A 15,562-nucleotide genomic window follows, 5' to 3' on the forward strand; every position below is an offset into this window, starting at 1 on the left:
ACTCTTCCTCTCTCCTTCCCTTCCCTCATGCCCCACACACCTCCATGGTCAGGTCAGCGCCAAGACGGGTTCCAAACCGAATGTTGCGGACAGCGTAGGGCGCCATGCTCATGCTGTCCGTGCCTCCCGTCAGCACCACCTTGCTGTCCCCCATCAGAATATCCTGTAGGAGAGGAAGTAGAAATATTATCCTGAGTAACACATCCATATCCTCTTTTAAAGCACTGGTGTAAGGAAATAAGAGAAGGTATAGGATGTTAAGTGTGTGGGGGTGTTAGAATATATGGAGAAGTAAGGGAGGGTGAGAGAAACATCAAGAACAAAAGAACATAAGGGAAGGAGAAAGTAATCAAAAGAGGATAAGGGAAAGGGTAACAGCTGAGCCCAAACCTAGCATGAGAACAGATGGAAAACTACAAAGCTCCACACAAAGCATCTCAATAAAAGCTAAAAATCCAAGATGTAAAAAGTAAAAAAATGAATACTAAGCCAACAAAACTAGAAAACAAATACAAGAAGTTAAAAAATCAATTACTAAGCTAACATAAAACTATAAAAACAAACACAAAAAATTAAAGAATTGAATATTAACCCAACAAAACTATAAAACAAACAAAAGAAAAATCAAGAAGCCTTATTTACGTGAGCACCATTGATGACCGACTGGAACCCGGAGCCACACAGCCTGTTGACAGCCAGCGCCGGCACCTCGATGGGCACACCGCAGCGCAGGCCAACGTGCCGGGCGATGTAGATGGTGTCCGTGTGGGCGCACTGCCAGGGGAATACACAGCTACCTCAGCAGTTGTAACATGGATCAGCTAGCCCATAAAAACACAAGGGTTGGTGCAGGAAACCATCAGGTCAACACACACACACACACACACACACACACACACACACACACCAGTCCCTGTATGAAACTTGCTTGCCTGTTTCCATCTATCATTCCCATACATAATTTGTCTAATTTTAAGCTCCCTAATGACTCAGCACCGACTTCATCTGATTATTCAGTCCATCCCTTTATCTACAATACCATTTGAGGACCAATTCTTTCGTATCTCTTTCTTAAATTTAAGTATTTAAGCTTGACCTCATTATTTCTGGTCCTATTCTAATCACTGACCATGAGAATTTTACTTACCCTTCCTACATTACCTATACCACTTGAAGACTAACAGATCCCCTCTTGATATACACTTCTCTAAAGAAAATAAAGTTTACAGGCCCCTCCCAGTCTCCAAGCATTAGTTCCATCACACCAATCACCACCACCACCACCACCACTCACCCCCAATCACATTCCCAATCACCACAGAGTCCACATTCTCTGGCTTGACATTCGCAGCCGTCAGTGCTGCCTTGGCCGCTACCTCCTGCAAGTCAGTGGGCGTGTGCTTGGCCAGCTTACCCCCAAAGGTGCCAAAAGGTGTCCTCTTGGCGCCCACGATGAAGATACCTGGTGGGATCACACACACACACACACACACACACACACACACACACACACATCAAGCATTAGTCACATCTGCAATATTAAGCATGTAATTGTTTGTCTTGTATTAATTTTCACCTAAATAAACAGGAGGGTAATTAAGAAGAGGCACACAGCTCTTTTTTCTTTTTCTTTCTTTTTTTTTTTACTGCTTTCCTGTGCAATATTGGGGATTTGGTAGGAATGTGGGGTTTTCAGACAGGGAAAGGTAAACTATGCCAAGAACAGCCTCTTACTAAGGTATCGCTGGCCACACATTTATTCTTTAATTTCCAATGACTGCTTTTGACTTTGTTTGGGGACCGGCACCTCAGTGGGTCTTTTTTTTTCTTATAATTCTGTTGCAAAAGGCCAGTGATCCTCATACATGAAAAATAAATAAATAAAAAAAAAATAAAAATAATAAAAAAAAAAGTAAAAAAAATAAAATAAATAAATAAATAAATAAATAAAAAATAATACCTAATGTTAATAATAGTAATAATAATAATAATAATAATAATAATAATAATAATAATAATAATAATAATAATAATAATAAATAAATAAATAAAAAATCATTGACGTGTCCACAATATACCAAGCATTTCTTAAAGTTCTTGCAGGAAAGAGGCAGTATTGGGCTCTATTTTACCTTTCCCAGCCTTAAAACCATACTTTCCCACCAGGTACCCAACACTGCAGGGGGTAGGAACCGAAAGAAAAAAAAAAAAAAAAAAAAAAAATGGAAACAGCCGCATGACCTCTTAATAATTACCAACAGGGGCAGTACAATGAAAATTTCCCATTGCAGGGCCGGTGTCGTGCGAAACCCTCGAGCTGCTACATCAGTATGCCATCAGGTGTGTGTGTGTGTGTGTGTGTGTGTGTGTGTGTGTGTGTGTGTGTGTGTGTGTGTGTGTGTGTGTGTGTGTGTGTGTGTGTGTGTGTGTGTGTGTGTGTGTGTGTGTTGTATTCTCTTGTGTGTGGTATACAAGGCCTGCCAAGTGTAGGTGTGATGGCTTGGTGCAGCTTCCCTTACTTAAACATGCACAGAAGTATTGTTGCTGGGTGCCCGGTGCGTCTCCCGGCCCCCCACCCACCCCAAGCAGCACTCGCCTCCCCACCACACCTCTCACCACTGCCCCGCCCCCTCCCTTCCCTTCCCTGCTTCTCCTAATTACCCAAAACTCACCCCATACCTCCCCACCACTCAACTCCACACCCATCACCCATCACCCACCCATAACATGAGTATTAGTAACAAAAACAGCCGTGATCCTTATCTCCTACTAACTTTTCCCCAGATATCTTCTCATACCTTAATTCTACTTTTATATCAACCTGTACAGCATCACCGCTTGGGTTAATGCACTTGTAGGTGACAATAGGCTTACCTCGGGTCAGAGAAGCCATTTTTGTGTCTGCAGAGGAGGAGGAATGAGTATGAGAAGAGTGTGCGGGTCGCCGGTCACTCTAGCGGTCCTGCCAGCCAACAATCAGCTGGTCGAAGCGGCGTCCGGCTTCGTCCCCTGGCTGTGGCTTTGACCAGGCGTTTTTTTTTTTTTTTTTTTTTTTTTATGTAGGAAGAGTACCAGCCATGGGCAACAAAATCTTAAAAATAGTAATAAAAAGGCCCACTGAGGTGCCGGTCTCCGCTTTACCCTCCCACAAGCACTATATCCAAAACCTGCAGATATGATTTGTTTTAGGTTTCCATGCGTGGGTTTTATTCCCGCTAGTAATGCAGACGACTTATTTAACTGGCTATTATTATTATGTGCGCCCATACGAGTAAATACCCACAATACATAAATACCATTCTATACACAATACCCTGATCATCGACGTCTTGAACTGATAGAAGGGAAAAGATATATACTAAATAACCCCTCTGGACACATGTATATCAGAGGGGAGAGAGAGAGAGAGAGAGAGAGAGAGAGAGAGAGAGAGAGAGAGAGAGAGAGAGAGAGAGAGAGAGAGAGAGAGAGAGAGAGAGAGAGAGAGAGAGAGAGAGAATCCTGTCAGTTTCCTATCATTTCATAACCAAGACAATAAAAGACAACAAACATTTTTCAACACTCACTGCTTGTCTCTACCCTTTCTTCCACTGTCCTGGTGTTGGTGGTGGTGGTCTTCCTGCTTTTCTGTCTTGTCTCTCTACATTTGTGTCTGAAAAGAAAAGGATTGTATCACAACACACGCTATAACACCCCTGACACATTTCTACCATCGCAGCGTCTCACCAAAACACCACAAATTTTATCATCTTGCCTCAAGCACCCCGCTTCTAACTTAACACCCCCAATACTCGTCTCAAACATGCTTGGATCATCCCCAAAACACCCCACAGCGACTTCTATCGTACCAAAAAAACCTTAAAACACCCCCAAAACATCCCCAAACACACCCAACACACACCAAGCTACTTTCAAGCATCTTAAAACACCTCTAAACATCCCCATAACAGCCTAAACACATCGCAAATGCACCAAAATACCCCACAAACATGCCTAAAAAATCCTAAAAGACACAAAAAACACCAAAAACACCCACAAACCAACCTAAAACACATCTAAAATACCCCAAAATACATCTAAACCCACCTAAAACACCCTGAAACACACCCACACCCACCCAAATCACATCCGTACCCATCCAAAACACACCCAAACTCATCCAAAGCAGCCAAAAACACACTTAAAACACCACAAAATACAGCAAAGGTCATTCAAAACAGCTCAAAACACACTTAAAATACCACATAACACACGTAAATTCATCCAAAACAGCCCACAACACATTTAAAACACCAAACACACCAAAACTCATCCAAAACTGATAAAAATACCCCAAAACACACAAAAGGAACACTAAATATAAATATAAACAGATAAATATAAACAGATGTTACAGGCAGGGAAGGGTGTATTGAGGTGTAGGGGACAGGAAGGGTGTATAAAGTAGTAGGGACAGACAGGGTGTTGTAAAGTAGGACAAAAATGAGACGGAAAGCATGCAGGGTTTATTGAGGAACAGTTTAATAAGATGCAGGGGCCAGACAGGGTGTATTAAGGTGTAGAAGCAGACAGAAGGGTTGTACTAAGGTGTAGGAAAACACAAGTCTAGGTGACACACTTCTACAATCGCAACGCCTCACCAAAACACCACAGAATCTTTTGTCTTACCTCAAGCACTCTGCCTCTATCATAACACCCCCAATACTCATCTCCAACATGCCTACAACATCTCAAAAAACACACCAAAGCAACTTCTATCACACCAAAACACATTAAAACACACCAAAACTTCCCCAAACACACTCCACACACACCAAGCTGCTTTCAAGGACCATAAAACACCTTTAAACACACCAAAATACCCCTAAAACACCCTCAAAACATCATAAACACATAGAAAAATCACCAAATTACCATCACACACACCTAAAACACCCTAACACGAACTGAAACACTCCAAAAATCAAACTCACCTAAAATATCCCATAAACACACTCAAAACACATTCAAACTCACCTAAAACACCCACAAACACCCAAACGACAGCTGTACCCACCCAAAACACACCCAAACTCATCCAAAACAGACAAAAACACACTTAAAACACCACAAACCACACCCAGTCATCCGAAACAGACCGAAAAACATTTAAAATCCCCCAAAAACACACCTCAGGCACACCAAAACACACCAGGAACGCTAAATATTGACGAGGACAGAGGAGCGGATCCAGCTCCCAGGTCGTTGATGACGTCACGTAAATATACGTATCGTAACGGATTTCATTTTGAAATTGACCCCTAGAAAAAATAGAGCTAGGCTCGAATGCTTTATATATTCTGACTTGACAAATACTTTAACTAATATTCATAATATTATAACACTTCTAGGTTTCATAGTATTTAAAATATATCCAAATGAAATATGAAAAAAATGTTGGAACATTCCACACCATTAAAATCATTGAACAGCCCACAAATTTTGAGTTTACAGGAATTCTAAAAAATTTAAAAAATACGAACTATCTTTTTAAAGAATCAAAAGTTACCTAGAACCACAAGTAAACAAATAAAAAAACAAATGTGTAAAAAAAGTGTTGGAACCTAAACACGATTAAAAACCACTGAAAAGTCCACCCATTTTCACTTAACAAGAAGATAAGACACTTTAAAAAATATGAACTATTTTTTAGAACAATAAAAAGTTAGTTACAAGCTGAAATAGAGAAATAATAATACAAAAAATGTTATAATAACAACTTTTAACGGGACCATAAACCATTTTAAAGTCCACTTAATTAACTCAACAGGAACAAAGAAACACTTTAAAAATCATAAGCGATTTTTTAAAACAACGAGGACGTAATTACAGCTTGAAATAAAAAAGTGTCTTACCGGGGTATGTAAAAAAAACAGCGGAAAACGAGCCTATATTTACGTTAAAAACAACGGTAAATTCAACACATTTCCTTAACAGAACCAAGCAAAACACTTCTAAAGCAACTAAATATTTTTATAAACCATAAAAACATACTATAAAAGCAGAATAAAGAAGTTAAGAAAATATTAAAAAAATATTGGAACGGACAGGCTGAAACAGGTAGCGACCCATCATGGCCGCCCTTGTAGGCAACATCTATTTTGCCTGTTATTCTTTCTTCACACCCCAAACATGCAATGGCGGATATACCTAGCTAGCGGATATGAAAGTTCAGTCATGTGTCTCTACTTTGCTATATGTTTGGCTTACAATAAGGGAGAGATGAAGCAGATATTGGGGGATAAATTGGGGAAGGCTGCCTCCTCCTCAGCTGATATCACTGGCTAAAACGGAATTTTTGCGTTTTTTTAAATTTCTGTTGTGATTATTTCGTGTGCATTTTGTCCTGGAGGTGGGGACCGTTTGTAGCACTGTGGCATGTTGTCACAAGTATATCCCTAACAGCAGAAAATGTGAAATATGAGGCTTAAAAATAAACACTGAAAAATAAAAAAATAAAAAATTCACCAGAGCGTCCTGTGTGTTGTTGTGCGTGACACGGAGTCACTATAAAGAACAACACCATCAGAGTTGTCGCCTGTTACAATAAACTGTGCAAACTCCCTGGCTGGACAAGTGGTGGGTGGCTCACTTACCACTGTTACAGCCTTGCTGGCCCTCACCAGCTGCTACCGGCCCTCCCAGGCACCTCCCGGCAGGCACCAAGCTTGCACCAGCACATGAAGGCAGCCACGGCCCGTGTCACTGTCTTGTTGAGCGAAAATCCAGGTTAAATAAAGCAGCAGCTCATGGTACCCCTTGAACACAGTCACTTCCTCTCTGACGCCTGCTTCCTTCCTCTCCCTGCCAGCCAGTGCCTCGCACTACGCACCTAAACATATCCACAAAACACTTATTGATTCCAATAAAAAGCACCAACTACTCTCATATTGTAACAGACTTATGAAAAAATAAATATAATAAAATGGAAACGCAGAAAATAAATTCTAAGACGATATAACTGTAATCGTCAGAGTATTTATAAATTACTAATTCAAGCGCCAAATTCAAAGTGGTTCTGGCGGCGCTAACACTGTGCAGTGTCTCATGCCTTGTGTGGCGTAACATGAAGTCCTTAAAAAGCTTGTGTGACTTAAAGCCTCGCATTAATACTGCGTTATCTCTCAACTTATCATTATCAAGTCTTTACCATATTGCATAAAAAAAAGATAATAATAATTCCCATATATATATATATATATATATATATATATATATATATATATATATATATATATATATATATATATATATATATATATATATATATTTTTTTTTTTTATACCCAAAGGCAACAAAAATCAAATAAAAAAAATATGCCCACTGAAATGCCAGTCCCATAAAAGGGTCAAAGCAGTGGTAAAAAATTGATGAATAAGTGTCTTGAAACTTCCCTCTTGAAGGAATTCAAGTCATAGGAAGGTGGAAATACAGAAGCAGGCAGGGAGTTCCAGAGTTTATATATATATATATATATATATATATATATATATATATATATATATATATATATATATATATATATATATATATATATATATATATATATATATATGTATATATATATTATTGCTGTTATTATTAAACTTTTAGATATATTTACGCCATTAAAAATTAGTAAGTGTTTGGAAGGCTACCACTGTGTTTCATGGTGGGTGAGCTGCTACTGATAGGGTCACCTGCTGGACAATTCTGGGAAACATTCATGTACAAATAACTCTGCGTATTTCAAGTAACATTAATATACCATAAAAAAAAAAAAAAAAAAAGTTTTCTCAATATCGTAAACATTTAGACAGTAAATAAACACACACACTCTCTCTCTCTCTCCTCCATTAAAAAGCTCCGCCCACGAGAAATACCAAATAGACACACACACACTTACTGTGATGTAACCCTCCTTAGGTAAACGTACATGAATGTGTGTGTGCGCGCGCGCGCGTGTATGTGTTGTGGTAATTGAAGATAATTACTTAAATACACTTTCTCTCTCTCTCTCTGACTTTCTTTAGTTGCCTGTCTGTCCTCGTCTGCGTGTGTGTGTGTGTGTGTGTGTGTGACAAAGAGAGAGAGAGAGAGAGAGAGAGAGAGAGAGAGAGAGAGAGAGAGAGAGAGAGAGAGAGAGAGAGAGAGAGAGAGAGAGTGTCGTCATACAATAATTTCATACTCAAGACAATAAAAGACAAGAAGCAATTAATTATTTATTTTTTCAACTTTCACTGTCTGTCTCTACCCCTTCTTCCACTGTCCTGGTGTGATGATGGTGGTGGTGGTGGTGGTGGTGGTGGTAGTCTTCCTGCTTTTCCATCTTGTCTCTATACATTTGTATCTGTAAAGAAAAGGATTGTATTAGTGAATCAATGCCTATCTAATGTGTACATCTCTATTTATCTCCCACCCACCCCTACTACCTCCAGTACCTCCCCTGCTCGCACCCCTACACCACAACGCCCCCTTCAGACTCTGATGTCCCCCACACTTGCATCAAATACCTTCATGTATCACAACACACGCCATAACACCCCTGACACGCTTCTACCATCGCAGCCCCTCCCCAAAACACCCCAGAATCTTTTATCTTACCTCAAACACCCCGCCTCTACCCTCACACCCCCAATACTCATATCCATCATGACTACTTCACCAGAACACACCAAAGCAATTTTTATCGCACTAAAATTGCCTAAAACACACCAAAACATCTCCAAAATACCACTAAACACACCCAACACAGACCGAGCTACTTTCTAGCATCTTAAAACACACCTAAACAAACCATTATGTCCGCAAAGTATCCTAAACACATAGAAAAAGCACCAAAATTTCTCCAAACACATTTAAAACACAATGAAACATCACAAAATGCCCCACAAACCCAATTAAAACAACCCAAAAAAACATCCAGACCCATCTAAAACACCAAGAAACACCCATATCCACACAATGCACACCAGTGCTCACCTAAAATGTATCCAAAAACACCTTTAATAGCCCAAAACACAGGCAGAGAGAGTACTACTCATCTCAATCATTCAATATACATTCCTAATATATGTATAGATTTGTGCATAATGTGTATAGATTTCTGAGCATATACCAGCATCTCATGGTATTTGTATGCCTTTCTCAGTGTATGACTGTGTATACAAGTTTGTGTGTGTATACCAGCCTTAGATAGTATTTATATGTGTTTCTCAGTATATAATATTGTTTGTATACAAGTTTGCGTGTGTATATCAGCATTAGCTAGAGTTTGTAATGTTTTGTGTGTATACAAGTCTCTTTTAAGTATTTGTGTATTTACTTAAGTTACTCATTATCCCAGCCCCTCCAGACCCACCTATGGCATGCAGCATCAGCCCAGAGTACAGCACCAGGTTGGCCTGGCTAGCCCCAATGAGGATGAAAGCAGGAACAATCATCATCAGCCCCTGTGCCTGATGATGATGGTTCCTGCATGCACACACACACACACACACACACACACACACACACACACACACACACACACACAGAGTCACCTCAGGCAGCAATTCCTGGAAGAAGAGAGCAAAGAACAGTATGTTAGCTATAGCAACACTAAGTGCGTAGACAGCTGAGGCCATGAAGAAGAAACTACTTCTGCAGCGGGAGAACGCAGCCCCCACTGTGGGCCCAGTGGTGAAGCCTGTGCCGAATGCCACACCCATCAGTACCTGTGGGTTGAGGGATAGGGTTTGACTTGTTTTGGCTGGGTTAGGTTTGGTTAAGCTAGGTTAAGGTTAAGTGACTGTGTGTGTGTCTGAGAGAGAGAGAGAGAGAGAGAGAGAGAGAGAGAGAGAGAGAGAGAGAGAGAGAGAGAGAGAGAGAGAGAGAGAGAGAGAGAGAGAGAGAGAGAGAGAGAGAGAGAGAGAGAGAGAGAGAGAGAGAGAATCCTCTCAGATTCCTAATCATTATATACTCAAGACAATAAAAGACAACAAGCATTTAATTAGTTATTTTCAACACTCACCACTTGTCTCTACCCTTTTTTCCAGTGTCATGATGAAAGTGGTGGTGGTGGTGGTGGTCTTCCTGCTTTTATGTCTTGTCTCTCTACATTTGTGTCTGAAAAGAAAAGGATTGTATCACAACACACACTATAACACCCCTGACACACTTCTACCATCGCAGCGCCTCACCAAAACACCACACAATCTTTTATCTTGCCTCAAACACTCCGCCTCTACCATAACACCCATAACACTTATTTCCAACATGCCTACAACATCTCAAAAAACACGCCAAAGCAATTTCTATTACAAGAAAACACATTAAAACACACTAAAATATCCATAAACACACCAAACACACACCAACCTACTTTCATGGACCTTAAAAGACTCCTAAACACACCAAAACACCCCTAAAACATGCTAAACACAGAAAAATCACCAAATTACCATCAAACACACCTAAAGCACTTTAAAACAAACTATAATACTCCAAAAATCACACAAACCCACCTAAAATATCCCAAAAACACACCCAAAACACATTCAAACCACCTAAAACACCCAGAAACACACCCACGACCATCTAAACCACACCTGTACCCACGGAAAACACACCCAAACTCATCCAAAACAACCAAAAACACACTTAAAACACCACAAAACACATCCAAACTCATCCAAAACAACCAAAAACACACTTAAAACACCACAAAAAACACCCAAACTCATGCAAAACAACCAAAAACACAGTTAAAACACCACAAAAAACACCCAAACTCATACAAAACAACCAAAAACACACTTAAAACACCACAAAACACACCCAAACTCATCCAAAACAACCAAAAAACACACTTAAAACACCACAAAACACACAAACACATCCAAAACAATAAAAAACACACTTAAAACACCACAAAACACACCCAAACTCATCCAAAACAACCAAAAACACACTTAAAATACCACAAAACACACCCAAACTCATCCAAAATAGCTTAAAACATATTAAACACCCCAAAACAAACTCATCTGAAAGAACTCAAAACATACTTAAAACACCCCAAAACACACACGAACTCATCCCCAAAAGCTCAAAACATTCTTAAAACATCAAAACACATACAAACTCATCTAAAGGAACCAAAAACACACTTAAAACACCCCTAAACACACACAAACTGATCCAAAACACTTTTAAAACACTCCAAAACACACACAAACTCATCCAAACAGCTTAAAACACACTTAAAACACCCAAAACACCAAAACACATTCAAAACTGATCAAAACATCGCAAAACACAAAAGGAACACTAAATATAAATATAAATAGATAAATATAAAGAGATGACACAGGCAGGGAAGGGTGTATTGAGGTGTATAGGACAGAAATGGTATATTACGGCAAAGGGACAGGCAGGGTGTAGTAAGGATATATGAGAGAGAGAGAGAGAGAGAGAGAGAGAGAGAGAGAGAGAGAGAGAGAGAGAGAGAGAGAGAGAGAGAGAGAGAGAGAGAGAGAGAGAGAGAGAGAGAGAGAGAGAGAGAGAGAGAGAGAGAGAGAGAGAGAGAATTAGTCATCTCAATCATTTAACACATTCCTAATATAAGTATTGATTTGTGTATACTAGCCATACCTAATATGTTTATAGATTTCTGAAAATAAACCAGCATCTCTTATAGGTTTATGTGTGTATACCATCATTAGCAAGTGTTTGTATGCGTTTCTAAGTATATACGAAACTTAGCAGATATTATTGTGTGTTTCTAAGTGTATAACAGTCTTAATTGTGTGTGTATATCAGCATTACCTAGTGTTTGTAATGGTTTGTGTGTATACAAACCTTTTTTAAGTATTCCTGTGTGTTTACTTAAGTCATTCATTATCTCAGCCCCTCCAGACCCACCTATGGCATGCAGCGTCAGCCCAGAGTACAGCCCCTGGTTGGTCTAGCTAGCCCCAATGAGGATGAAAGCAGGAACAATCATCATCAGCCCCTGTACATGATGATGATGGCTGCTGCTGACACACACACACACACACACACACACACACACACACACACACACACACACACACACACACACACACCTCAGGCAGCAATTCCTGGAAGAAGTGAGAAGATAATAGTTTGTTAGCCACAGGAAGAGTGAGTGCGTAGACAACAGAGGCAATGAACCAGCCAGTACTTCACCAGTGAGAAGACACGGCCCCTACAGTCCGCCCAGTGAAGACCGTGATGAACGCCACGCCCATCAGTGCCTGTGGGTTGAGGGGAGGTTTGGGTAGGGTTTGGCTTGTTTTGGTTGGGTTAGGTTAGGTTAAGCTAGGTTAAGGTTAAGTGGTAGTGTGTGTGTCTGAGAGAGAGAGAGAGAGAGAGAGAGAGAGAGAGAGAGAGAGAGAGAGAGAGAGAGAGAGAGAGAGAGAGAGAGAGAGAGAGAGAGAGAGAGAGATCCTGTCAGATTCCTAATAATTTTATACTCAAGATAATAAAAGACAAGAGCATTTAATTAGTTATTTTCAACACTCACTGCTTGTCTGTTCCCTTTCTTCCACTGTCCTGGTGGTGGTGGTGATGGTGGCTTTGGAGGTGGTGGTGTTTCCTGCTTTTCTGTCTCGTGTCTCTACATTTGTGTCTGAAAAGAAAAGGATTGCATCACAACACACGTTATAACACCCTTGACACACTCCTACCATCGCAACGCCTCACCAAAACACCACACAATCTTTTATCTTACCTCAAGCACTCCACCTCTACCATAACACCAATAATACTCATCTCCAACAAGCCTACAACATCTCAAAATACACTCTTAAAGCAACTTCTATTACAACAAAACACATTAAAACACACCAAAACATCCCCAAACATACTCCACACACACTAAGCTGCTTTAGAGGACCATAAAACACCTTTAAACACACCAAAATACCCCTAAAACACCCTCAAAACATCATAAACACATAGAAAAATCACCAAATTACCATCACACACACCTAAAACACCCTAACACGAACTAAAACACTCCAAAAATCAAACTCACCTAAAATATCCCATAAACACACTCAAAACACATTCAAACTCACCTAAAACACCCACAAACACCCAAACGACAGCTGTACCCACCCAAAACACACCCAAACTCATCCAAAACAGCTAAAAACACTTAAAACACCACAAACCACACCCAGTCATCCGAAACAGACCGAAAAACATTTAAAACTCCCAAAAACACACCTCAGGCATACCAAAACACACCAGGAACGTTAAATATTGATGAGGACAGAGGAGCGGATCCAGCTCCCAGGTCGTTGATGACGTCACGTAAATATACGTATCGTAACGGATTTCATTTTGAAATTGACCCCTAGAAAAAATAGAGCTAGGCTCGAATGCTTTATATATTCTGACTTGACAAATACTTTAACTAATATTCATAATATTATAACACCTCTAGCTTTCATAGTATTTAAAATATATCCAAATGAAATATGAAAAAAAATGTTGCAACATTCCACACCATTAAAATCATTGAACAGCCCACAAATTTTGAGTTTACAGGAATTCTAAAAAATTTTAAAAATACGAACTATCTTTTTAAAGAATCAAAAGTTACCTAGAACCACAAGTAAACAAATAAAAAACAAAATGTGTAAAAAAAAAGTGTTGGAACCTAAACACGATTAAAAACCACTGAAAAGTCCACCCATTTTCACTTAACAAGAAGATAAGACACTTTAAAAAATATGAACTATTTTTTAAAACAATAAAAAGTTAGTTACATACTGAAATAGAGAAATAATAATACAAAAAATGTTATAATAACAACTTTTAACGGGACCATAAACCATTTTAAAGTCCACTTAATTAACTCAACAGGAACAAAGAAACACTTTAAAAATCATAAGCGATTTTTTAAAACAACGAGGACGTAATTACAGCTTGAAATAAAAAAGTGACTTACCGGGGTATGTAAAAAAAACAGCGGAAAACGAGCCTATATTTACGTTAAAAACAACGGTAAATTCAACACATTTCCTTAACAGAACCAAGCAAAACACTTCTAAAGCAACTAAATATTTTTATAAACCATAAAAACATACTATAAAAGCAGAATAAAGAAGTTAAGAAAATATTAAAAAAATATTGGAACGGACAGGCTGAAACAGGTAGCGACCCATCATGGCCGCCCTTGTAGGCAACATCTATTTTGCCTGTTATTCTTTCATCACACCCAAACATGCAATGGCGGATATACCTAGCTAGCGGATATGAAAGTTCAGTCATGTGTCTCTACTTTGTTATATGTTTGGCTTACAATAAGGGAGAGATGAAGCAGATATTGGGGGATAAATGGGGGAAGGCTGCCTCCTCCTCAGCTGATATCACTGGCTAAAACGGAATTTTTGCGTTTTTTTTTATTTCTGTTGTGATTATTTCGTGTGCATTTTGTCCTGGAAATGGGGACCGTTTGTAGCACCGTGGCATGTTGTCACAAGTATATCCCTAACAGCAGAAAATGTGAAATATGAGGCTTAAAAATAAACACTGAAAAATAAATAAAAACAAAATTCACCAGAGCGTCCTGTGTGTTGTTGTGCGTGACACGGAGTCACTATAAAGAACAACACCATCAGAGTTGTCGCCTGTTACAATAAACTGTGCAAACTCCCTGGCTGGACAAGTGGTGGGTGGCTCACTTACCACTGTTACAGCCTTGCTGGCCCTCACCAGCTGCTACCGGCCCTCCCAGGCACCTCCCGGCAGGCGCCAAGCTTGCACCAGCACATGAAGGCAGCCACGGCCCGTGTCACTGTCTTGTTGAGCGAAAATCCAGGTTAAATAAAGCAGCAGCTCATGGTACCCCTTGAACACAGTCACTTCCTCTCTGACGCCTGCTTCCTTCCTCTCCCTGCCAGCCAGTGCCTCGCACTACGCACCTAAACATATCCACAAAACACTTATTGATTCCAATAAAAAGCACCAACTACTCTCATATTGTAACAGACTTATGAAAAAATAAATATAATAAAATGGAAACGCAGAAAATAAATTCTAAGACGATATAACTGTAATCGTCAGAGTATTTATAAATTACTAATTCAAGCGCCAAATTCAAAGTGGTTCTGGCGGCGCTAACACTGCAGTGTCTCATGCCTTGTGTGGCGTAACATGAAGTCCTTAAAAGCTTGTGTGACTTAAAGCCTCGCATTAATACTGCGTTATCTCTCAACTTATCATTATCAAGTCTTTACCATATTGCATAAAAAAAAAGATAATAATAATTCCCATATATATATATATATATATATATATATATATATATATATATATATATATATATATATATATATATATATATATATATATATATATATATATATATATATATATATATATATATATATATATATATATATATATATATATATATATATATATATATATATATTTTTTATGGCCAAAGGCAACAAAAATCAAATAAAAAAAATATGCCCACTGAAATGCCAGTCCCATAAAAGGGTCAAAGCAGTTGTAAAAATTT

At 39.1% G+C, this 15,562-nt stretch overlaps 2 protein-coding genes across 11 annotated transcripts in view; both read right to left on the reverse strand.

Moving 5' to 3' along the window:
* Positions 1–6,858, reverse strand: part of LOC135094400 (3-ketoacyl-CoA thiolase, mitochondrial-like) — a 13,323-nt gene extending 6,465 nt beyond the window's left edge. The window contains exons 1-6 of the mRNA XM_063994454.1: positions 6,636–6,858; positions 3,567–3,652; positions 2,875–3,091; positions 1,296–1,462; positions 643–774; positions 41–163 (exon numbers count right to left, since the gene is read on the reverse strand). Coding sequence (XP_063850524.1) covers positions 41–163; positions 643–774; positions 1,296–1,462; positions 2,875–2,893 — 441 coding nt within the window. The 5' untranslated portion in view covers positions 2,894–3,091; positions 3,567–3,652; positions 6,636–6,858. The remainder of the gene's footprint in view (positions 1–40; positions 164–642; positions 775–1,295; positions 1,463–2,874; positions 3,092–3,566; positions 3,653–6,635) is intronic.
* A 1,369-nt stretch (positions 6,859–8,227) lies between these two features.
* LOC135094401 (uncharacterized) lies at positions 8,228–15,031 on the reverse strand. Of its 10 annotated transcripts, XM_063994458.1 has the most exons (7): positions 14,594–14,732; positions 12,548–12,652; positions 12,211–12,278; positions 12,108–12,122; positions 10,031–10,125; positions 9,561–9,734; positions 8,228–8,368 (listed from the first exon to the last, which is right to left on the reverse strand). In XM_063994458.1, exons 1-5 carry the CDS (start codon positions 14,649–14,651, stop codon positions 10,114–10,116), a joined length of 258 nt encoding a protein of 85 aa, XP_063850528.1. In that variant the 5' UTR covers positions 14,652–14,732; the 3' UTR covers positions 8,228–8,368; positions 9,561–9,734; positions 10,031–10,113. The 10 variants fall into 10 exon arrangements, 5 of the variants coding, with proteins under 5 accessions (XP_063850528.1, XP_063850529.1, XP_063850527.1 ...); XR_010263790.1 differs by lacking the exon at positions 12,108–12,122 and having other exon boundaries at positions 14,722–14,981; XR_010263788.1 differs by having other exon boundaries at positions 12,108–12,278; positions 14,722–14,980.
* Between the last annotated feature and the right edge of the window lie 531 nt (positions 15,032–15,562).

Source organism: Scylla paramamosain, chromosome 45 (genome assembly GCF_035594125.1).
Source record: "Scylla paramamosain isolate STU-SP2022 chromosome 45, ASM3559412v1, whole genome shotgun sequence".
NCBI classification, from domain to species: domain Eukaryota; kingdom Metazoa; phylum Arthropoda; class Malacostraca; order Decapoda; family Portunidae; genus Scylla; species Scylla paramamosain.

Excerpts from the sequence above, each read along its gene's own strand:
- LOC135094401 (XM_063994455.1), bottom strand. The coding sequence starts at position 14,651 with ATGGTGTTGTTCTTTATAGTGACTCCGTGTCACGCACAACAACACACA. Across the intron at positions 12,279-12,547 it reads AGAAAGGGAACAGACAAGCA|GCACTGATGGGCGTGGCGTT; the intron begins GTGAGTGTTGAA and ends CTCAACCCACAG. Across the intron at positions 9,735-10,030 it reads AAAAAGGGTAGAGACAAGTG|GTACTGATGGGTGTGGCATT; the intron begins GTGAGTGTTGAA and ends CTCAACCCACAG.